The following is a 24991-nucleotide window of genomic DNA, read 5'->3' as shown; positions in this document are numbered from 1 at the left end:
TCTGCAGACCACTTTTAATACCAAAATTCTAGATTATACTAAGCCTTCAAGAATAACTTCTGCCTCCAGAGCCCCTAACTGCAGATGTTAGACTTCAGTGAGACAATTAAAAACTATTCTGATCCATTTTATTACTGTCCCTGGATTAGAAACAGTATGTCTAGGGTGATTTCCAAACATAACTACTATGATGTTGTTTTCTTTTTTGCTTTGTTAGGAACAAAAAAATACTTTTTTCATATATTGATACCTATCTATCTATTGATTGATCAAGAGGAGAGGTGAGAGAGAAAGGATTAAACAAGTGATTCTAAAAGAAACTTCAAATAGGGAATTTACAGATGTCACATGTTCACCACCTCAGTGCAGATATTCAGCTTACCTGATTGTAAGGGACACACATTTCTTGCTTATAACTTATGACATTTTGTTTTCATTCTGTTATTTCATATTTTTCCTGTGAGAAGGAAAAATTGTTACATGGTGCTACTTGGGGAGGGATGTTTCAGGCCACATTTCAAGACTTTTCTTGAGCGTGGGCCATAACACCTAGGTCCTGAGAGATACAGAAGATACTGAGAGATACAGAAGACAGGAGATGAGACTCCAAATGACAAGTGGTGTAGGCAAAAGTGGGTAGATAGAAGTGGGCTAGTGTTATATGGAGACAGTAAGGAGACTGTGCAGAATTGCAGGGTACTAGGGAGGAAGACTGAACATTAATTTTGCTTAAGTAATGACCAGAGTGTCATGGGGTAGTGACAGATTATAGAGAGCTTTGATTACGAGAAATGAAAGTTTGGACTTGGTCTTGAAAAAAATGAGAGATGTGGAAAGTTTCTTTTTAAAAAGCTAAAGAATGATCATGCTATTTTGGGAGGTTAATTAGGCTACCTTCAGAAAGAAGGTATATTTTGACAGGTATTATGATTATTAAATGGGCTACAGAAATAATTTTCATACAAAATATTTAAAATGGCATTTTATTTTGTGTAGTACAGTTTGAATTATCAAAAATGAAATAAAAAGTAACCTACAGTTTATCGATTTTAACCTTGCCCAGAAATAAAAAATTTTAAATATACTGGATGATCAGGTTTAAAAGTAACTGTCAGAAATATCTGTGCTCTTTCATCTTTTAATGAAGTCTCTTTAAAGGCAAAAATTAAACTCTGCCTTCTCCACTTTTTCATTTTTTTCAGTCTAATTCTTCTCTGTGTGATTCAAGGTGATTAAGCAATACCTGTTTTTGTCTCAAAGCCAAACTTTTCTTCTGTTCAGTCTTAGCCATCAGGGCTATCCTGGATATACCACACAAACAAAAAGGAAACTTTCATAGTTTCTACATTCACATCTTCTACCATGCTGCTCTACAGAGGCATAGCCTTTGTCTTTGATTCCCAGAGGTGTATATTCTCACTAAAACCATAATGAACCAAAATGTGTGGTTCCCCTAAGCTCTCTCATGTCATCATTTTGCATGACCAGAACAAAGGAGAGGATGGTAAATGATGGTAGCTGAACAATTTAGTAAGTGTCAATTTGGTGACTCTATTTAGTCTCACTAGCAATTGCAAAATGAAATTAATAAGCACCACAGTGCTCACAGACCTATCAAGGTCCACTGTAAGATCATGTGTGAATTAGTCAGGCCTAAAATGAGCCCCAGATTTTATTTTCCTGTGCTCCAAAATCACTGTGGATGGTGACTGCAGCCATGAAATTAAAAAGATGATTGCTCCTTGGAAGAAAAGCTATGGCAAACCTGGACAGTGTATTAAAAAGCAGAGATATCTCTGTGCTGACAAACGTCTGTAGAGTCAAAGCCATGGTTTTGTCAGTGGTCATGTATGGATGTGAGTTAGACCATAAAGAAGGCTGAGTGCCAAAGAATCGATGCTTTCAAGTTGTGATGTCCCCGGGACTGCCAGATCAAACCAGTCAATCCTAAAGGAAATCAACCCTGCCTGTTAATTGGAAGGACTGTTGATGAAGCTGAAGTTCCAGTACTTTGGCCACCTGATATGAAGAGCCAACTCATTGGAAAAGACACTGATGCTGGGGAGGACTGAAGGCAGAAGGAGAAGGAGAGCAACAGAGGATGAGATGTTTCGATAGTATCATGTACTCTGCTGCTGCTAAGTCGCTTCAGTTGTGTCCGACTCTGTGTGACCCCATAGACGGCAGCCCACCAGGCTCCCCCGTCCCTGGGATTCTCCAGGCAAGAACACTGGAGTGGGTTGCCATTTCCTTCTCCAGTGCATGAAAGTGAAAAGTGAAAGGGAAGTCGCTTAGTCGTGTCCGACTCTTCACGACCCCATGGACTGCAGCCTACCAGGCTCCTCCATCCATGGGATTTTCCAGGCAAGAATACTGGAGTGGGGTGCCATTGCCTTCTCTGATCATGTATTCAATGGACCTGAATTTGAGCAAACTCCAGGAGATAGTGGAAGACAGAGAAGCCCAGCATGCTGCAGTCCATAGGGTCACAAAATGTCAGAGATGACTTAGTGACTGAATAACAACAAAATGAGCCCCAGTGTGTAAACAGTCAGCTACTCCTGTGGCCTTGACTGTGAACTCTGGTATGCTCATGATTTTTATAAGTATACAAGTCATCCAGAACTTTAAACTGTGATCCTTAATTCTGGATTAGTCTACTGGAAATTTCTGCATGTTGGATATGTATGAAATATGTCCATATCAAATTAAGATACTAATGTTAAACTCAATTATCAACTGCCAGAAACTTGCTTTTTCACTCTATGTTCTCCATTTCAAAGTATCGTAGTAGTGCTCCCCAGATCGCCAAAGCTAAAAACCTCCAAGTTATTTAGTGACTCCTTCCTCTCTTTTAACACCTTCAGCTGTCCATCAGTTTATATGGTTTCTAACTCCCCTTTTGATAGTTTCTGACTCCATTTAATTTCCCCTGTCATTGCTTTTGTTCACACTTTCATATGTCTTATAAGCAGAAATATCTAGTTAGAATTCCATTTCTGCTACTTTATCCAGACTTTTGTGAGACATTTGGATTCCATTTTTGTGGTACTCGTGGTAAAGAACCCGCCTGCCAATGCAGGAAATGTAACAGATATGGGTTCAATACCTGGGTCAGGAAGATCCTCTGTAGTAGAAAATAGCAACCCATTGCAGTATTCTTGCCTAAAAAATTCCATGGATAGAGGAGCGTGGCAGGCTACAGTCCATAGGCTCGCAAAGAGTCAGACACGACTAAAGCAACAGAGCATGCATCTTAAAATAGAAGAGAGATAAAGCTTCATCTTACAGAATAGTTTTAAGGATTTCATGAGATAGAGATATTTTAGGTAAAACAATATAGTATGTGGCTCACAGTAGGGATTCAGTGAAGATCAATCTCATGTTCACAATCATATCTCCCTCAGTTTGACCAGCGTCTAGCACACAGAAAGCACTCAGTCTGTGTTTACTATAAATATTAATGATGTAATCATCATCATAGTCTCTCTGTTTCTAACCTTTTACCCTGTTATTCCAACCTCCACCCTGCCACTGGAATTTACATGAAATGCAAGTATCATGTCCTTTATGCTCCAAAACTTTGAATGGTTCTCTCATCCACAGAAGGTGCTTTTCTGGATCTACATAGCTGCCCTTGATCTGACCTAGGCTTCAATTCCACTCTTGTTTTCACTGCTCAACAAAAGCTCCTTACAATGAAGCCAAGGAAAAAAGCTGTATTTCCCCCACACACCAACAAACAAAAGACTGTTTTTCATGTTTCTATCAATTACCTTCACTTGGTCTAAAATAATAATGTACTACTTCATTTATCCTTCTGTGCCTCCCCAAGCAGAATTGTATGATTCCAGTTTAATTACTATAATCTCATCTTTGTACTCTTGAAGTCCAATATGTAGAGTTACTTGATTTCATATTTACTGAAATAATGGTATTAGAAAATTAAAGGAAAAATAAAGTATAAATAGATATGTTACATGTCTTGTATATTACAAACTATATAATCATATTACTTAATACTGTTCTCATGTTTATGCTGCTGATTTCTATGTAGGACCTGCATTAAAACTTGTTAACATGGATCAGGAAAATTCATGTGATTTGACTTTTCCCTAATTACTAAGTCCTCCTTAAAACAAGTAGCACGTTTTCAAAGTGCTGCTGCTACTGCTGTCAAGTCACGTCAGTCATGTCTGACTCTGTGCAACCCCATAGACGGCAGCCCACCAGGCTCCTCTGTCCCTGGGATTCTCCAGGAAGGAACACCAGAGTGGGTTGCCATTTCCTGTCAAAGTGCTGCTGCTGCTAAGTCGCTTCAGTCGTGTCCGACTCTGTGCGACCCCATAGACGGCAGCCCACCAGGCTCCCCTGTCCCTGGGATTCTCCAGGCAAGAACACTGGAGTGGGTTGCCATTTCCTTCTAGGATGGTACAAATCCTGGGATTGTGAAATAGTGAAACTAGTGGATTCACAATGTGCCAGTAACCCTGGCATTGGTCTCAGCTACAGCAGTTTGCTCTAACAGAGATTTATAATCAGTTTAATCTGTGAGAAGAAGGGCAGAGTGACTAAGAAAATAGACTCTGATTTTAGAAAATCCAAGTTCAAATTTCGGTTCCCTTCTTGCAAATTCCCATATGATCTTGAACACATTGCCTAACCTTTCAGAAACTCTTTCGTATAAAATAGAAATAATAATGGTACCCACACAAAAGGATTATTGGCTGTTCAGTCTTTCAGTTCCATCTGACTCTTATCCAACCATCTCATCCTCTGTCAGCCCTTTCTCCTCCCACCTTCAATCTTTTCCAGCATCAGGGTCTTTTCCAATGAGTCAGCTCTTCTCATCAGGTGGCTGGAGTATTAGAGCTTCAGCCTTAGCATCAGTCCCTCCAGTCAATATTCAGGACTGATTTCCTTTAGGATTTCCAAGGGACTTTCAAGAGTCTTGTCCAAAATCATAGTTCAAAAGCATCAGTTCTTCAGTACTCAGCCTTCTTTATGGTCCAGCTCGCACATCCATACATCAGTACTGGAAAAACCATAGCTTTGACTGTATGGACCTTTGTCAGCAAAGTAATGTCTCTGCTTTTTAATATGCTATCTGGGTTGGTCATAGCTTTTCTTTTTTTTTTAAGTAAATTTATTTATTTTAATTGGAGGTTAATTACTTTACAATATTGTATTGGTTTTGCCATACGTAAGCATGAATCCGCCACAGGTATACACGTGTTCCCCATCCTGAACCCCCCTCCCTCCTCCCTCCCCGTATCATCCCTTCCAAGGAGGCAGTGTCTTTGAATTTCATGGCTGCAATCACCACCTGCAGTGATTTTGGAGCCCCAAAAAATAAAGTCTGTCACTGTTTCCATTGTTTCCCCATCTATTTGCCATGAAGTGATGGGACCAGATGCCATGATCTTAGTTTATTGAATGTTGAGTTTTAAGCCAGCTTTTTCAACTCTCCTTTTCACTCACCTTCATGAAGAGGTTCTTTAGTTCTTCTCTTTCTGCCATAAGGGTGGTATCATCTGCATATCTGAGGTTATTGATATTTCTCCCAGCAATCTTGATTCCAGCTTGTGAGTGATCCAGTCCAGCATTTTTCATGCATGAGGTAATATGAATTAAATTTTAATCTTACACTGTCAAGACTTTCAGATACACAAGACTCACAAGATTGCCATCTGGTATTAGTCTGCTTAGAAAGATATAGAGCTTGTCATCATAGTAACCATAGTCATTCCTCATCTTTGATGGGAATTCTTCTAGAAATTCATGCAACACATTTCAGGGGAAGAATGATAATTATACATCCAGCAGGTCAAAGAGCAGCCTTGCATTAAAAGTATCAACCCTACAGGCATTGGTATCTCTGGAAGTGATCTATTTGTAATAGCCTATAAAGTCTCCAGAAAAATAAATTCTAGTCCAAGAGTTTAGGGAAGCACAAAGCTGTAGCTTCCTACCAGGTAGTTTTAGTTTCTCCACAGCAAATTAAATTTATCAAATTGATCATTCTATTATAAATAATATTATCTAGTAACATAGCTGATATTTCAACTTTCATCAGGTTACCAGGTAACTGTAAGAGGAGGCATTTAACTGATGGTCAAATTCTCCACAAAAGATTAAAAGGGACTGTTAATTCTCTGCCTATACATAGAATATAAACTTTGTAAGCATCACATGTGTGTATGTGTGTGTTCAGTTGTTCATTCATGTCCAATTCTTTGCAACCCTATGGACTGTCACCTGCCAGGCTCTTCTGTCTGTGGTATTTTCCAGGCAAGAATACTGGAGCAGATTGCCATTTCCTCCTCCAGGGGATCTTCCCAACCCAGGGATCAAACCCACATCTCTTGCATCTCCTGCATTGGCTGGCAGATTCTTTACCATGGGCACCACCTGGAAAGCCCCATATATGCATATATGTGTATGATAACAATCTGTTGAAGTGTTATAAATGTATCTAAGAGGAAATTAAACATGGAGGGTTTTGTATGAAATGAGTTGTAGAGGTCATCATTTGGTCATTATTTTGCCTAATTTTCATGAAATACCTTGTGTTGTTCATCACAGAGAAAGTTTTGCTCTTAGGTTAGTGTTGTTACCTAATGCATCATTAATAGGCAGTATGTGACATGTGAGTAAAAATGGGATTCTGGTCCTCTCTGTTGTTGTAAGGAGCAACAGAGCTGACTCATAGGACCATTTTACTGCCACTCTCAGATGATTCTTCTGCCCAGACCTCCCAGCTCAGACAAATTGACTTTGACGTTTTAAGCTCTAATTGTTTCCTAGGAATGCAATTTTCATACACATGCCAGTAGAATTAAGAAGATTGAATGTGAGTTGTTATATTAAAATGGACCTGCCTCTCTGTATGGTTGATTATCATAGTTAAATATAGCACCTGAATGATGAGACAGAATTATCACTGAACTCTCCCATTGGAACAGATGCTCTATTGTGGCAACAGGCCTCCTCTATCTTGTAAACATGAACTACTAGTTATTGATAATGTGCATGAGTTCAACTAAGAATCAGCACAAGGCAATCTAATTCCAGGAAAATCCTTCAAAGTGCATAAACCCAAGGTCGATGACATTCTCTAACATCATCTTCATCTTTGTAAGTAGACATTAGGATTAAGAATTCAACATCCCTTCTGAAAGGAGGGTTGTGGAGAGTCTTCTATGACACCACAGTTTGAAAGTGTCAATTCTTCAGTGCTCAGCCTTCTTCATGGTCCAACTCTCACATTGATTCCAACTGCAGGATGGAGAGCCTTCATCAATCCTTGGGAAACTGAGGACTTAATTTACAGTAGGCACATCTCTCAAGGCAGGTCTCTCACTGAAATTCCTCGTATTAGTGTCTGGTTGCAGTTTGCTAAAATAATAAAAGCATATCATCAACAGCTCATGCATTGCCTTGGTGTGGACCCAGAGTGCAAGCATAGACAAAGAGCAGACACTGACTTCACACTCCGATAGGTCACAGTTTGGTAATGAAATCAAAGTGCATGATCAACAGTTCATACATTGCCTTGGCGTGGACCCACAGTGCAAGCACAGAGGAAGAGCAGGCACTGACTCCACACTTCTGATAGGTTGCAGTTTGCTAAAATAATAAAAGGGTGTGATCAATAGCTCATACATTGCCTTGGTGTGGACCCAGAGTGCAAGCACAGGAGAAGAGCAAACACTGATTTCACACTTCTGATAGAGATCAAGCCCTGAGCGTTTGGAGTGTGAACACTGACTCCAAGACATTAGACTACCAGAGAACTACCCCTGCTGCTGCTGCTAAGTTGCGTCTGTTGTGACCAACTCTGTGCGACCCCATAAACAGGAGCCCACCAGGCTCTGCCGTCCCTGGGATTCTTCAGGCAAGAACACTGGAGTGGGTTGCCATTTCCTTCTCCAATGCATGAAAGTGAAAAGTGAGAGTGAAGTCGCTCAGTCGTGTCTGACTCTTCGAGACCCCATGAACTGCAGCCTACCAGGCTCCTCCGTCCATGGGAACTTCCAGGCAAGAGTACTGGAGTGGGGTGCCATTGCCTTCTCCAGAGAAATAACCCTAGCGGGTACCAAATGGTGAGAACTCACACAAAGGAAACCACTGTAAAGAAGACCCAGCATCACCCAACCACCAAAAGCACCCTGTGCAGGATGCCTCATCTAAACAACAAACAAAATACAAACCCAATCATCAGCAGACAGGATTACCACCTCACTCAGTGTTTCCCATCAGAGGAAAAGCAAACAAACAAAAACTCAACACAAATCTCACCCTATAAGAAACTTACACAAACCACTGGACCAACCTTAGGGGGCAGAAACCAAAAGGAAGAAAGAATTCAACCTTGGAGTCTGGGAAAAGCAGACCTCAAACACAGTAAGTGTAAAAAGAAATAATGAAAAAGCAGAGAAATATTACACAAATGAAGGAACAAATTAGAAACACAGTGGTCCAAATAAATGAAGAGGAAATAGGAAAACTACCTGAAAAAGAATTCAGAATAATGATAGTAAAGATGATCAAAAACCTTGAAAACAGAATGGGGAAAAATGCAAGAATCAATTAACAAAGACATGGAAGAATTAAAGAATAAACATGGAGACAAACAACACAATTACTGAAATTAAAAATACTCTAGAAGGAATCAATGGCAGAATATTTGAAGCAGAAGAACAAATCAGTGACCTGGAAGATAAAATGGTGGAAATAACTTCTGAAGAGCAGAATAAAATAAAAAGAATGAAAAGAAATGAGGATTGTCCTCTGGGACAATATCAAATGCACCAACATTCGAATAATAGGGGTCCCAGAAGAAGAAGAGAAAAAGAAAAGATATGAAAAAATTTTTGAAGAGATTATAGTTGAAAATTTCCCCAACATGGAAAAGGAAATAGTCAATCAAGTCCAAGAGGCACAGAGAGTCCCATACAGGATAAATCCAAGGAGAAACACGCCAAGACACATACTAATCAAACTAAAAAAGACTAAACACAAAGAAAGAATATTAAAAGCAGCAAGGGAGAAGCAATAAGTAACATACAAGGGAAACCCCATATGCTTAACAGCTGATCTTTCAGCAGAAACTCTGCAGACCAGAAGGGAATGGCAGGATACATTTAAACATTTAAAGTACTGACAGGGAAAAATCTACAACCAAGATTACTGTACCCAGCAAGGATCTCATTCAAAACTGATGGAGAAATCAAAAGCTTCTCAGACAGGCAGAAGTTAAGACAACTCAGTACCACCTAACAAGCTTTACAACAAATGTTAAATGGATTTACATAGTCAAGAAATACAAGAGAAGAAAAAGGATCTACAAAATCAACCCCAAACAATTAAGAAAATGGCAATGGAAACATATATATCAATAATTACTTTAAATGTAAATGGATTAAATGCTTCAACCAAAAGACACAGACTGGCTGAATGGATACAAAAACATGACCCATGTATATGCTATCTACAAGAAACCCACTTTAGACCCCAAGACACATATAGACTGAAAGTGAGAGGATGAAAAAATATATTCCATGCAAATGGGAAGCAAAATTAAGCTGGAGTAGCAATCCTCATATCTGACAAAATAGACCTTAAAATAAAGAAGATTACAAGAGATAAGGAAAGACACTACATAATGACCAAGGGATCAATCCAAGAGGAAGACATCACAACTGTAAATAATATGCACTCAACATAGGAGCACCTCAGTACATAAGACAAACACTAACAGACATAAAATGAGAAACTGACAGGAACACAATAATAGTAAGAGACTGTAACACCCCACTCACACCAATGGATGGATCATCAAAACAGAAAACTAATAAGGAAACACAAGTCTTAAATGATACATTAGATGCTGCTGCCACTGCTAAGTTGCTTCAGTCGTGTCCAACTCTGTGTGACCCCATAGACCGCAGCCCACCAAGCTCCCCTGTCCCAGGGATTCTCCAGGCAAGAATACTGGAGTGGGTTGCCATTTCCTTCTCCAATGCATGAAAGTGAAAAGTGAAAGTGAAGTCACTCAGTCGTGTCCGACTCCTAGCGACCTCATGGACTGCAGCCTACCAGGCTCCTCCGTCCATGGGATTTTCCAGGCGAGAGTACTGGAGTGGGGTGCCATTGCCTTCTCCATACATTAGATGAGATGGATGTTATTGATATCTTCAGGACATCCCATCCAAATGCAGAGGAATACATCTTCTCAAGAGCACATGGAACATTCTCCGTATAGACCATATCTTGGGTCACAAATCAAACCTCAGTAAATTTAAGAAAATAGAAATCATATCATGCATCTTCTCTGACCACAATGCTATGATATTAGATATCAATTACAAGAAAAAAAACTGTAAGAAACACAGACACATGGAGATTAAACAACACATTTCTAAAAAACCAACAGGTTACAAAGAAATAAAAAGGGAAATAAAAAAATTTCTAGAAACAAATGATAATGAAAACTTGACAACCTAAAGCCTATGGAATGCAGCAAAAGCAGTTCTAAGAGGGAAGTTTATTTATAGCAATAGAATCCTACCTCAAGAAAGAAGAAAAACATCAAATAGACAGCCTAAACTCTACACCTAAAACAACTGGAAAAAGAAAAACAAAAAAAAATCCCAAAATTAGTAGAAGGAAAAAAATCATAAAGATCTGAGCAAAAATAAATGAAAAAGAAATGAAAGAAACAATACTAAAGATTAATAAAACTAAAAGCTGGTTCTTTGACAAGATAAAATTGACTAATATTTAGCCAGATTCATCAGGAAAAAAGGAGAAAAGAATAAAATCAACAAAATTAGAAATGAAAAAGCAGAGGTTACAACAGACAATGCAGAAATACAAAGGATTATAAGAGACTATTATGAACAACTATATGGCAATAAAATGGATAACCTGGAAGAAATGGACAGATTCTTAGAAAAGTTCAATCTTCCAAGAATGAACAGGAAGAAATAGAAATTATAAATAACCTAATTACAGGCACTGAAATGGAAGCTGTGATGAAAAAAATCTCCCCAAAAAGAAAAGCCCAGGACCAGATGGCTTCACAGGAGAATTCTGTCAAACGTTTAGAGATGAGCTAATGCCTATCCTTCTAAAAACTCTTTCAAAAAATTGCAGAGGAAGGAACACTTCCAAACTCATTCTGCAAGGCCACCATCACCCTAATACCAAAACCAGACAAAAACAACACACAAAAAGAAAACTACAGGCCAATGTCACTGATGAACATAGATGTAAAAACCCTCAACAAAATTTTAGCAAACAGAATTCATAAACACATCAAAAAGCTGGTTTTTGCATTCTAGGAATGCAAGGATTCTTCAATATATGCAAATCAATGTGATACACCATATCAACAGATTGAAAGATAAAATCCATTTGATAATATCAATAGATGCAGAAAAAGCCTTTGACAAAATTCAGCACCCATTTATGATTACAACTCTTCAAAATATGGGCATAGAAGGAACCTACCTCAACATAGTAAAGGCCATATATGATAAGCCTCGAGTGGTCATGTATGGATGTGAAAGTTGGACTGTGGAGAAAGCTGAGCGCCAAAGAATTGATGCTTTTGAACTGTGGTGTTGGAGAAGACTCTTGAGAGTCCCTTGGACTGCAAGGAGATCCAACCAGTCCATTCTGAAGGAGATCAGCCCTGGGATTACTTTGGAAGGAATGATGCTGAAGCTGAAACTCCAGTACTTTGGCCACCTCATTCGAAGAGTTGACTCACTGGAAAAGTCTCTGATGCTGGGAGGAATTGGGGGCAGGAGGAGAAGGGGACAACAGAGGATGAGATGGCTGGATGGCATCACTGACTCAATGGATGTGAGTCTGAGTGAACTCCGGGAGTTGGTGATGGACAGGGAGGCCTGGCATGCTGCGATTCATGGGGTCTCAAAGAGTCGGATGTGACTGAGTGACTGAACTGAACTGAACAGCAAACATTATTCTCAATAGTGAAAAACTGAAAGCGTTACCCCTAAGATCAGGAACAAGACAAGGGTGTCCACTTTCACCACTCTTATTCAACATAGTTCTGGAAGTCCTAGCTACAGCAATCAGAGAAGAAAAAGAAATAAAAAGAATCCAGATCAGGAAAGAAGTAACGCTCTCACTGTTTGCAGATGACATGATACTGTACATAGAAAATCCTAAAGATAGTACCAGAAAATTACTAGAGCTAATCAATGAATTTAGCAAAGTTGCAGGATATAAAATCAATACACAGAAATCATTTGCATTTCTATATACTAACATAGAAAAACCAGAAAGAGAAATTAAGGAATCAATCCCATTCACCATTGCAACAAAAAGAATTAAATATCTAGGAATAAACTTACTTACTGAGACAAAAGAACTGTACACAAAATTATGAGACACTGATGAAAGAAATCAAAGGAAACATAAATAGATGGAGAGATATTCCATGTTCCTAGGTAGGAAGAATCAATATTATGAAAATGACTATATCACCAAATGCAATCTACAGATTCAATGTGATCCCTATCAAATTACCAATGGCATTTTTTACAAAACTAAAACAAAAAATTTCACACTTCATATGGAAACACAAAAGACCTCAAATAGCCAAAGCAATCTTAAGAAAAAAGAATGGAGCTGGAGGAATCAACCTTCCTGACTTCAGATTATACTACAAAGCTACAGTCATCAAGACAGTATGGTACTGGCACAAAAACAGAAATATAGACTAATAGAACAAGATAGAAAGCCCAGAAATAAACCCATGCACCTATGAGTACCTTATTTTTAACAAAGGAGTCAAGAATATACAATGGGGCAAAGACAGCCTCTTCAATAAATGGTGCTGGGAAATCTGGACAGCTACATGTAAAAGAATGAAATTAGAACACTTCCTAACACCATACACAAAGATAAACTCAAAATGGATTAAAGACCTAAATGTAAGACCAGAAACTATAAAACTCTTAGAGGAAAACATAAGCAGAACACTCGACATAAAGCAAAATCCTCTATGACCCATCTTCTGCTACTGCTGCTGCTGCTAAGTTGCTTCAGTCGTGTCTGACTCTATGCGACCCCATAGATGGCAGCCCACCAGGCTCCCCCGTCCCTGGGATTCTCCAGGCAAGAATACTGGAGTGGGTTGCCATTTCCTTCTCCAATGCATGAAAGTGAAAATTGAAAGTGAAGTTGCTCAGTCGTGCCCGACTCTTAGCGACCTCATGGACTGCAGCCTATCAGGCTCCTCCATCCATGGGATTTTCCAGGCAAGAGTACTGGAGTGGAGTGCCATTGCCTTCTCCGGACCCATCTCCTAGAGTAATAGAAATAAAAAGAAAAGTAAACAAGTGGGACCTGATTAAACTTAAAAGCTTTTGCACACCAAAGGAAACTATAAGCAAGATAATAAGTCCACCCTCAGAATGGGAGAAAATAATAGCAAATGAAACAACTGACAAAGGATTAATTTCCAAAATATACAAGCAGCTCATGCAACTCAATACCAGGAAAATAAACAACCCGCTCAAAAAGTGGGAAAAAGACCTAAATAGACATTTCCCCAAAGAAGACATACAGATGGCTAACAAATACATGAAAAGATGCTCAACACTGCTCATTATTAGAGAAATGCAAATCAAAACTACAATGAGCTAATCACCTCACACTGGTCAGAATGGGCCTCATCAAACAGTCTACAAACAATAAATGCTGGAGAGATTATGGAGATAAGGGAACACTCTTACACTGTTGGTGGGAATGTAAATTGATACAGCCACTATGGAAGACGGTATGGAGATTCCTTGAAAAAACTAGGAATAAAACCACCATATGACCCAGCAATCCCACTCCTAGGCGTATACCCTGAGGAAACCAGGGTTGAAAAAGACACATGTATCCCATTGTTCATTGCAGCACTATTTACAATAGCCAGAACATGGAAGCAACCTAGATGTCCATCAACAGATGAATGGATAAAGAGGTTGTGGTACATATACATAATGGAATATTACTCAGCCATAAAAAGGAACACATTTGAGTCAGTTCTGATAAGGTGGATGAACCCAGAACATATTATACAGAGTGAAGTGAGTCAGAAAGAGAAAGAGAAACATCATATTCTAATGCATATATATGGAATCTATAAAAATGGTTCTGAAGAATTTATTTACGGGGCAGCAATGGAGAAACAGACATAGAGAATGGACTCATGGACATGGGGAGAGGGGAAGAGAGAGTGAGATGTATGGAAAGAGTAACATGGAAACTTACCTTACCATATGTAAAATAGCCAACGAGAATTTGTTGTATGGCTCAGAAAACTCAAACAGGGGCTCTGTATCAACCTAGAGGGGTGGGATGGAGAGGGAGATGGGAGGGAAGTTCAAAAGGGAGGAGAGATATGTATACCTGTGACTGATTCACGTTGAGGTTTGACAGAAAACAACAAAATTCTGTAAAACAATTATCCTTCAGTAAAAAATAAAAAAAAAAAAAAAAAGAATTCAACATCCTTCTAATTCAAGGAGGAAACATTAGATAAGAATTTGAACATAAATACTTTACTGGTGACTAAATATTCTAGATCTATTTAGAGGATATCTCTACAGCAGTATAGCCTAAAAAATTTATATTTCTAATGTTTGTTGTTCAATTGCTCACTCAAGTCTGAACTCTTTGTGACCCCATGAGCTGCAGAACACAAGGCTTCTCTGTCCTTCACTGTCTCCCAGAGTTTGCTCAAACTCAGGTCCATTGAGTCGATGATGCCATCCAACCATCTCATCCTCTGTCACCCTTCTAATGCTTAAAGAAAGTGAACGTGAAGTCGCTCAGTCATGTCCGACTCTTTGTGACCCCATGGACTGCAGCCTACCAGGCTTCTCCGTCCGTGGGATTTTCCAGGCAAGGGTACTGGAGTGGGCTGCCGTTTCCTTCTCCAGGGGATCTTCCCAACCCAGGGATCAAACCCAGGTCTCCTGCATTGCAGACAGACACTTTACGGTCTGAGCCACCAGGGAAGCCTCTAATGCTTAGGATGTGTTTAATTAATATACTCATATGTAGACCTTGCATTAAAGTATGAACTGGAAAAAGTTGAGGTATTTGAATAAGCCTACATTATAATTGTAATTGACAGCTAAAATTTCAAATGATATTAAAAATAATTATAAGCATAAATTAAATTACTTTTTCTATTCAAAATAATATTGTAGTAGTTATCCAAGCATGTTTATTTAAATCACTAAACAGAGTGAAAATTGTCTTATGTTAACAGTTCATTTTCTAAGTTAAAACAAATCTGGAGTGAGTAAAATGACCAATATGGTAAACTTAGTTTCAGCTAATTTTGCTTCATCCTTTTATTTTCTATTTCCTGTGAATGGTTTAACAACTATTACAAACTAAGAGGAAATGCAAATGTTAGCTTGGAGTCTAACAGCTTTTACACGTCATAAATGTTGGTACGTTTTCAGTGAAATTGAAATTGTACTTCCAAGTAGAAATAAAAATGTCCAAGCTGATTTTGCTCTGGAACGTTCATGCCTGCCTACAAGTTCATGCCTGCCTATAAGTTCATGCCTGCCTATAAGTCTGTGATGAGAATATTAATTCTCTTTTGCAGCTTCTGCCAGCAAGAGAAGCTGCCAATGACCTTCCAGGCCTGCGTGATGACCAAGGAGTGCCAGGTGTCCGAGTGGTCAGAGTGGAGCCCCTGCTCAAAAACATGCCATGACCCGGCATCCCCTAAAGGCACCCGCATGAGAGCTCGGCTCATCAGGCAGTTTCCTATTGGCAGCGAGAAGAAGTGTCCAGAACTTGAGGAAGAAGAACCCTGTGTGTCTCAAGGAGATGGAGTTGCCCCCTGTGCCACGTGAGTTAATAAGGACAGTGGTCTCTGCTGCCCCGTCTGCCCAAACTGCATATTCCTTTAGCTGTTTGATTTCAACTGGATGGTGTGTTGAGAAATACTGATTTTTACAAATTCTAAGTAGAAATGTATCTCTTTACAAACACTATCCTATAAAAACAAATAATACCAGTTTTACTAAATAAAAGTGTCAGTAACAAGCTATGTTTTCCAATCTTCACAAAAGTTGGATTTTTAGCAGTAGTTCTTTGCATATTTTCTATAATGAGGACTGACAAGCTTTTTTTGTAGTGGAGAAAATAGTAAATTTGTTAGTCTTTATGAGCCACATGTGTCTCTGTCATGATGATTCAACTCTGCTGTTGGAAAGTGAAGTCACTCAGTCGTGTCCGACTCTTAGCAACCCCATGGACTACAGCCCACCAGGCCCTCCGTCCATGGGATTTTCCAGGCAAGAGTCCTGGAGTGGGGTGCCATTGCTGTTGGAGCTGTAAGCAATATGTAAAGAAATGAGTGTGGATATGTCTCCATAAAATTTATTTATAGAAACAGTACAGGTTGAATTTAGCCATAGTTGGTCAACTAGTCTATAAGGTAAAATAATCTTTCAAAATATAGGTTCCTTATGCCTATTGAGCAAGCCCTATTAAAATTCAGTACTGTGTATAACAAATCCTATTAAATAGAGTAGAATACTACATCAAATAATAAGACTTTAAGCTCTCTCAGGACCAAGATTGCTTATTAACCTTGGGTGTGGAGATTGTTTCTTCTTTAATCACTTGTATATGTCGTAGGACCAGGCACATAGTAAGTGCCCAATAAATGTTCATCAAATTCAGATTAAACACGACTGATTTTGAAATATTTGGCACTGTAACTATATTGTTTTTATCCTTAAAAATCATTTCGAAGACATTTCTGTGAGTTAACTTGGTGATAAATATGTTTCAGGTTGGTCTGAATGTAGAGAGTATTTACGAAAAAACTTACAGAATCTTAGTTTATCAGTAGGTACCCACAAGCTTCATTGAAAGGTTCCCTGGAATATTTGAAACATTTAGAGAACAGGCTTACAGCTTGCACTTGATGAACCAGTGAAGAGGAAAATTACCATTACCAGCTGCTGCTGCTCCTCCCATTTCTAACAGTAATAATAATAATAACAAAGCATAGTAATGATTCATACAAGATCTTCAGTTATGCAGCACTATGGAATCCTCCCTTCTCCCCTAACATAACCAGTAACTGAACACTCTGAAGTTTCCTTCCTAACTTCTCTGCCTGCCCCACTGACTTGTGTGTTCCCCTGACATAACAGTTTCAGGGAAGTTGCCAGGTTCTCTAGTCAGAGTGTTTCGTTTCCTGCAAGATTCTTCCATTTTTTTTTTTATCTCAAGCTAGGATGTCTTTATCCTCTCAGTTATTCAAACATCATTAACTATTAATTAAAATAAATCCCTATTCTAAATCTCTGTCTTCTAACCCTTTGTGGATGGTAGCATCTTTTTTTAAGAATGTGTAATCACTTTACATTACTAAAAAATTTATTTCTCCCACAGGACTCCTTAGGATGACCTATGTTGGGATGCTGCTCTATAAAAAAAATAAAATAAAAATTTCATTTTAACTCCCCTAATGAATAGCTTGTTTAGTTTTCTTTTCTGTCACGCCGCCCCATCCCTCCTCCCAAGGCATCAATTATCAATGATTTTATAATTGACCTGAATGCTGCACCTCCTTTATAAATATATGTCAAGAGCATTGTTCCTTGATGCCCCAGACCTGTACCTCTGTTAAAATTACCACTTACAAAAATTGAAAAATGGGCATGAAGTTCACCTTTACCGACATGAAACCTTACCACTGACAAAGCAAAGCATCTTGATCAGACATCCAAGAGCCCATTTAACCTTTTTGTCTAATTGAGATGAGCATTAGCACATCCATTTGTACCTGTGTTGGCTGTTAATCTGATTACTAAGGAAGCATCTTGGTAAAGTGACATAAAGTACTCCAAGAGCCATTTTCTTTGTGCTTTTAGAATATCCATTTTCTTTGAGGTGGAGAAATGCCATCACTGTCTATCTTCAGTGACATCAAGACCCTGGCTATCTCCTTAAAGCATGTGTTAGGCTGACAATCCCCCGACATTTTTTTCACATCATAATCTTGATTGGAGCTTTAATTTAGAAGCATAGATCATCTTTCCTATGTTCCACTGATTAGAAATGTCAGCTCTTTTCATCATTCATCAGTACTCATCAGGGATGCTCAAATGTTACAGGAGAAAAAAAAAAAAAAAACACTCTTATTCTCAGCAATAAAGAGAAAACTCTGAATTATGTTATATTTTTGTTACTAACACACAATTAACAATTTTGACCAGTACGAAGAAGGAATTTTCATACATTTTATTAAAGACAAAACAAATGTTTGGGTTCATCATCATATAGAATGTTCTCCATTCTCAGATTCAATCTTCCTTTGTTTATAAACATGAAAAAAGGGCAAGCCTGAGTTCAGCTTAATTAAACATAAAATGTCATATATTCAGCATTATGCTCTCTTTGCATAAAATATTTATAAGTAACTTCTAGTAGGTGCAATTAAAACTGGATCATCTTAAATTTAACCCCTCTTTAAACGGAGCAGGGTAAGGATGTAGAAGAAGGGATTGAAACTGAACCTGTGCCAGAGGTGTGGTCTAAGATTGATTCAAGGGGAAGGAATTGTTCAGATTAATTTTCTTGAGGGGAAAAAACAAATAGGATTGGAGAAAAGTTTTATTCACTAACACATGGCCACTGCCGGCATTTTCTTTATCTAGATACAGCTGGAGGACCACAGAGTGGACTGAGTGTCGGGTGGACCCTCTGCTCAGTCAACAGGACAAGAGGCGAGGCAACCAGACGGCCCTCTGCGGAGGAGGGGTCCAGACCCGAGAGGCATACTGCGTGCAGGCCAACGAGAACCTCCTCTCGTTGAACACGCACAAGGACAAAGAAGGTAAATCTTGTTTTCTTCTCAAGTACTCACCTATGGAGGGCAGGCATGGGAGCATCCTGCAGGGGTATATGTGCAGTCATTTGGGGGCATGAAGAGCCATATATTAGTTCACATTATGGCAGATATTAACTATGGTGAATGGTAGTCTAAATGATGGTTGTAAAAATAATGAATAAAGTTCCGTCTTTAGTTCATTCTGGTTTGTTGACAAGCCTCTCTTTAAATTTTGACTTCAGATTCTGAGTCAGAATTTAGAAAGAGTAATCAATTATCAAAATAGAATAAACATGTGTCTTATAAGGATACATATAGGATGCAAATATGTGTTCCAAAGCCCAAATTTCTTTTCTTCGTATAAGAATAAGTAAAACCTGTATGTTAAAAAAGAAACTTTGTTTTGCTGTTTTATAATGATGTTGAAAAAATAAATTAATTATGGTATTCAGAGAAAATTCACTTTGAATTTAAAAGAAATAGAATAAAACTACAGGAAAAGATCTTTAACCCAAAGGCATAACTTAAAAAAAAAAAAAAAAACCCTTTGATTAAATGCTTTGATTTGGTAGACATATCTTAGAATTTTTTTGGTCTAAATCTCAGTTTGGGGACCAAATGTGATAAGTGTACAAAAGAATAAGTGAGTCCAAGATGGCCAAGACTAAAAGTACATATTGTTAAATATTAATATTAGTCTAAAATTCTGATCATCATTGGACTGAGCCTCTTAAGAGCCTCTTAACATTTTACTACCTGAGGGACTGCAGGACTTGTAGCACTAATACATTCAGCACATATTGATTAGTTGCCAGAAGAGTTCCAAAAATTGTCTATGGTGATGAGGACAGAAATATCAATACAAATTTCATGTCAGGAAAATGCTCATGGTCATCATGAGGGCACACAGACCAATAGTCATAATGCAGTATGAAAGTGAAAGTGTTAGTCGCTCGGTTGTGTCTGACTCTTTGCAACCCCATGAACTGTAGCCTGCCAGGCCCCTCTGCTCATGGGATTTTCCAGGCAAGAATACTGGAGTGGGTTGCCAGTTCCTTCTCCAGGGAATCTTCCCCACCCAGGGTTCAAACCCAAGTCTCCTGCATTGCAGGCAGGTTCTTTACCATCTGAGCCACTATAATTGAGTTTTAGAATAGCTGTAGTGAGAAAATAGAGGAACCTTCATAAACAATGTGGAATTTGAGCTGAGTTATGATGCATATACTCCATATAGTTAAGCAGGTCAGGCATGCAAGAGGGAGTTTATTCTAAGCAGAAGGAACAGCATGTATTAAAGATAAAAAAAAAGAACGGAATAAAAAAATATTCAGAGAAGGAATATGACCAAGAAGAATCAGAAAAACAAGGAAAGAACCAAGAGAAAAAGACATTTCATAAAACAAAAGAAGAGAGAGCTCTTTTGCCTCCCAAAAAGGAGTGGTTAGTAATTCTTGGGAAATAAGGACTAAAGTTTTGCATTTGCAGCTTGCAGAATTTAATTGTTTTGTATCCACTGGCTTTACACAGCATGTTAACTCATTTAGTAATCTAGCCTAGGGATACCTTTTCTACTAATATGTCTTGCGATTTTAAGGAAGTAGCATAAAACATGTAATGTTAGTACATTAATATTTTCTTAGTCACTTTAATGGCTACATTTTTAATGCCCTTTGGTGAATTTATTATGGCAGTCCTTTCAGAGTAGTATAATTTCATTGCTAGAAGTAGATCAGATTTTAGTTTCTGAATGTCAATTATATCCTGTAGGTTATTACTTTCAAAAGATCCTTCAGAATTTTGAATTGTAATTGGACACTTTGAAAAATTATTTTGTCATAGAGTTCCCTGACTACTGCTGTCAAGGCACTGCAGAGCAATAAAAATAAAAGTCACAGGAAAAAAAGATAAGACACAAAGAATATTATTATTAAGATGTATCTGTTGGACTAATGCAAACACCAAAGCAGAGATTCATAGATATGGAAGTAGTCAATTCACCTAAAATTAATATTCAATCTTGTAAGTATATAACATAAATAACTTAAGAATCTGTGTCCTTTCATGTCAAATATCAATAATATTAATAAGCCTCTTATAGTCTTTGCAAAAACAGTTGTTCTTACTAAAAGTTGCAGTTATTTTTTCCTCAGAACTTAGACTATGTGAGTTCTCCCTGCTGCTGCTAAGTCGCTTCAGTCGTGTCCGACTCTGTGCGACCCCATAGACGGCAGCCCACCAGGCTCCCCTGTCCCTGGGATTCTTCAGGCAAGAACACTGGAGTGGGTTGCCATTTCCTTCTCCAATGCATGAAAGTGAAAAGTGAAAGTGAAGTTTCTCAGGCATGTCTGACTCTTAGCGACCCCATGGACTGCAGCCCACCAGGCTCCTCCGTCCATGGAATTTTCCAGGCAAGAGTACTGGAGTGGGGTGCCATTGTTGTCTCCAATGTGAGTTCTCCCTCAGATCAGATCAGTTCAGTTGCTCAGTCGTGTCCAGCTCTTTGCGACCCCATGAATCGCAGCACACCAGGCCTCCCTGTCCATCACCAACTCCCGGAGTTCACTCAGACTCATGTCCATCGAGTCAGTGATGCCATCCAGCCATCTCATCCTCTGTCGGCCCCTTCTCCTCTTGCCCCCAATCCCTCCCAGCATCAGAGTCTTTTCCAATGAGTCAACTCTTCGCATGAGGTGGCCAAAGGACTGGAGTTTCAGCTTTAGCATCATTCCTTCCAAAGAAATCCCAGGGCTGATCTCCTTCAGAATGGACTGGTTGGATCCCCTTGCAGTCCCTAGTAGTACGCAATTTTCCCCAGTAGGAAACTTGTTAGATATACCAGCATTCCAAGGGTAACACATGTGAATACTATAGATATGCGTCAATGGAGAACAATTAGACTGTGGGCTGTGAAGATTGTTCACAGTCTTATCTTTTTCAATAAATACGAAAGAATGAAAGCTTACTTTATTAAAACAGGGAAACCTCTCAGAATTCCTTGTTTATTCAGTCCTAACAAGAAGGTACTGATCTCAAGAAATCCTGACTGTTTAACCATGAAAAGCCTATCCTAAAAGCAATTCATATTGCACTTAATTTGAAGAACAAGGATTGCACTGGTGTTTTTGTAGATTCTCTCTCTGTGTTCTATAAATGTCTTCTCACATATAACCAAGCTATTAAAAATACTTTAACCCGAAATACTTTAGCCTCAATGTGAAATTTCTTTATACAGAAATACTGAAAACAAGTTATATGACATCAACTTCCTTTGTTATCTCGGTATATCATGTTACATAGAAGATTGATAATGACCACCATAGCGCAAAAGCCAGATCACTTTAAATTACTTTATTCATTGATGTATTTTCTGCTATTAACTGACTCATACCACACAAGGCCATAATTCTTTCCCTTGGAGCTAATATATTTAATTTTCAGTAAGTTGAAATATTTATTATTAAAGTACTCACAAAGTATAAAGTATGATATTCAAAACTTGGTATAAGTTGAATTATCAGGATAGTTATTAAGTTGGTAATGGCATCTACAGACAGTAGGAAAAATATGTCTACTTGATATTGGAGAATGTCCGTATTTTATCCATGGAACTCTCTCAGTTCTAAAAGAATATTGAGGTGATCAAAATTTCCATTACACTTATTTAGAAGAAAGACTTGACAGGTTCTCTGCTGAGAAGAGTCAGTAGTAAAATCTTTGACAGTTTCTATGAGCTGGCTGTTCAGAATTCCAGTAGTCTTGAAAAATGTCCAGCTTGTCCTGGCATGAAATCTATCCTCAAAATATGACAGGAAGAGGCCTTGCCCATGAGAAGGTTATCAGTGTAACTCCTAGAAAGCTGATGGAAGTGTTACTGATCATTAGATGCATAATATGAATTGACTCTTATAAGAGTTCATAGAGAAATGAAAGTAGATTCTAGCTATAATAACTCAAGACATCCTTCCAGTTGATACAGAATGAACATGTTTTCAAATGAGGGAAGCCAAAGCTATTAGTTATAAAGCACCATAAAGCTTACTGTGATTTATATCATAAAAAATTTTAGAACATGCTTTTATGCAAAACATACCAAATAATCCACACTTATATCTGCATAAGGTCTGTGAGATTTGTGGTTATTAAGAAAGACAGTCTGGATAATAAGCCTGTATGATGACACTGAATGAGACAAACCAGCAGAAAGTTTTGGAGGATCAATGGAAAGATGGATTGAGGGCAGGATGATTGTACTATGAATGGGTAGACAGAAGGATGAATAAAGAGCTCATGTTTTCACATGTTTTGCCCCCAAAAATGTGAATAAAATAGTCACCATCCCTATGAAGTACAAATTATTTATAATTGTAGTCTTCTTACTGTAGTTTCCACAGACTACCCTGCTGCTCTTACCCTGTTATTTCAGAAACTAAATATCAGAGTACATTGAAGCCTAGTGCTGCACCTTCCCTGTCCATCGCTTTTGAAATAACAGGTGGATGAGGCTGTTTTACATAACATTTCAATCAGAAATGTGTATCAAGAGTCTCTATACCTTCCCTGATATAATTCTTAAACCCTCTAGGAAAGATAGTAGTTTCGTTTTACTTTCTATTGTCCTTGAAATAGACTTAAAGCTGGGGCTTCCCTGGTAGCTCAGATGGTAAAGAATCAGCCTGCAACTTAGGAGACCCTGGTTCGATTCCTTAGTCAGGAAGATCCCCTGTAGAAGGGATAGGCTACACACTCCAGTATTCTTGGGCTTCCCTGGTGGCTCAGGTGGTAAAGAATCCACCTGCAATGCAGAAGACCGGGGTTTGATCCCTGGATTGGCACGATCCCCCAGAGAAGGGCATGGCAACCCACTCCAGTGTTCTTGCCTGGAGAATCCCCATGGACAGAGGAGCCTGGTGGGCTACAGTTTGTGGGGTCCCAAAGAGTTGGACATGACTGAGTGACTAAATACACATGAAATAGAAATGATTTTTTGTCTCTTGGCTTTCTATAACATCATCATATAGATATAAATATTGTAGAAAACATAAAAGGATTTTTGAATTTACTAACTTTATAATGTCTCAGATATCATAATTATATAAACATGTGTAAAGTTTGGTTATGAACACTTTTGTTGTAGTAAATTCATGAACGTGTGAACAGTTTTCATAATTTATCTTTTTTTTTAAACATACCACTTTGTGCTCTACTAATCTTCATATGGTAAATGAAGAAGGAAGTAAGTCACATAATTGTTGTGTTTGAGAAACATACCCTACCTACACTGATACAGTGAGATGTAAAAAGCATTGTGATATAGAATAATTAAAACATAAGAAATCCCTGCAGGAATCAGGCCTTCCTCAGAAATTGGTCCTCTGGATATTTTGTGGAAGAGAAGGGATGTTTCCCTACTCCCCTACAGAAATTTCTTTGTGATCAGTAGATTACAAAACGGAAAGTGAGATGCAAGAGGTTTCAGCCACTGGGATAGAAGTTAATAAAAACTTACATGCTGGGAATTAGATTAAGCTGGTCAGTGGTCTACACTGGGAGTAACTTAGAATTTTTAGTATAGGAGGAGCTTACTAATGATGGGTCAGGAAAATTCAACCAAAAAGGTAATCAAATAAAAATATAAGGAGACAGCTAGGAAATCATCTAATCATGAAAACAATGCTTATAATACCTTTGACTTAGTCAATGTTTAATAAACATTTGTTGTTTGACATGTTTACTCTCCCCTTTGTTAAAGGGCTGCAATTTTTAAAATTTGTCTGAAAATTGTCTCTTTAATGCTTCAGTTGCAATTAAACATTGTCTCTTTCAGGTGGGGACTCTAGTCACACACATCATCCTTCACCCCTGAAGAATTACTATTCACACCTCCGACTCTAAATACAGGAAACATGATGTAGTTGTTAGATCAAATGATGAGAATAAAAATTTATGCATTTTGTGTAGGTGGGCCCCTCATTTAAGAGACTATTTTTATTTGTCTGTTTTTTTCTCTTTTCTAATTATATAGATAGCTTAAAAATCTTTTGAATATTCATACTAAGGCTACCTTCATGAGAATCCCAGACAGATAAT

The 24991-nt window shown here is 38.3% G+C and overlaps 1 protein-coding gene across 1 annotated transcript in view; it reads left to right on the top strand.

Annotated features, from left to right (window-relative positions):
- The window catches only part of THSD7A (thrombospondin type 1 domain containing 7A), a 488459-nt gene that overhangs the window by 246345 nt on the left and 217123 nt on the right, over positions 1 to 24991 (top strand). The window contains exons 3-4 of the mRNA XM_070787540.1: positions 15656 to 15904; positions 18732 to 18910. Coding sequence (XP_070643641.1) covers positions 15656 to 15904; positions 18732 to 18910 — 428 coding nt within the window. The remainder of the gene's footprint in view (positions 1 to 15655; positions 15905 to 18731; positions 18911 to 24991) is intronic.

This window comes from Bos indicus, chromosome 4 (genome assembly GCF_029378745.1).
Source record: "Bos indicus isolate NIAB-ARS_2022 breed Sahiwal x Tharparkar chromosome 4, NIAB-ARS_B.indTharparkar_mat_pri_1.0, whole genome shotgun sequence".
NCBI classification, from domain to species: Eukaryota; Metazoa; Chordata; class Mammalia; order Artiodactyla; family Bovidae; genus Bos; species Bos indicus.
The sequence above is the reverse complement of the archived record's forward strand: the minus strand, read 5'-3'. Positions and strand labels throughout refer to the sequence as shown.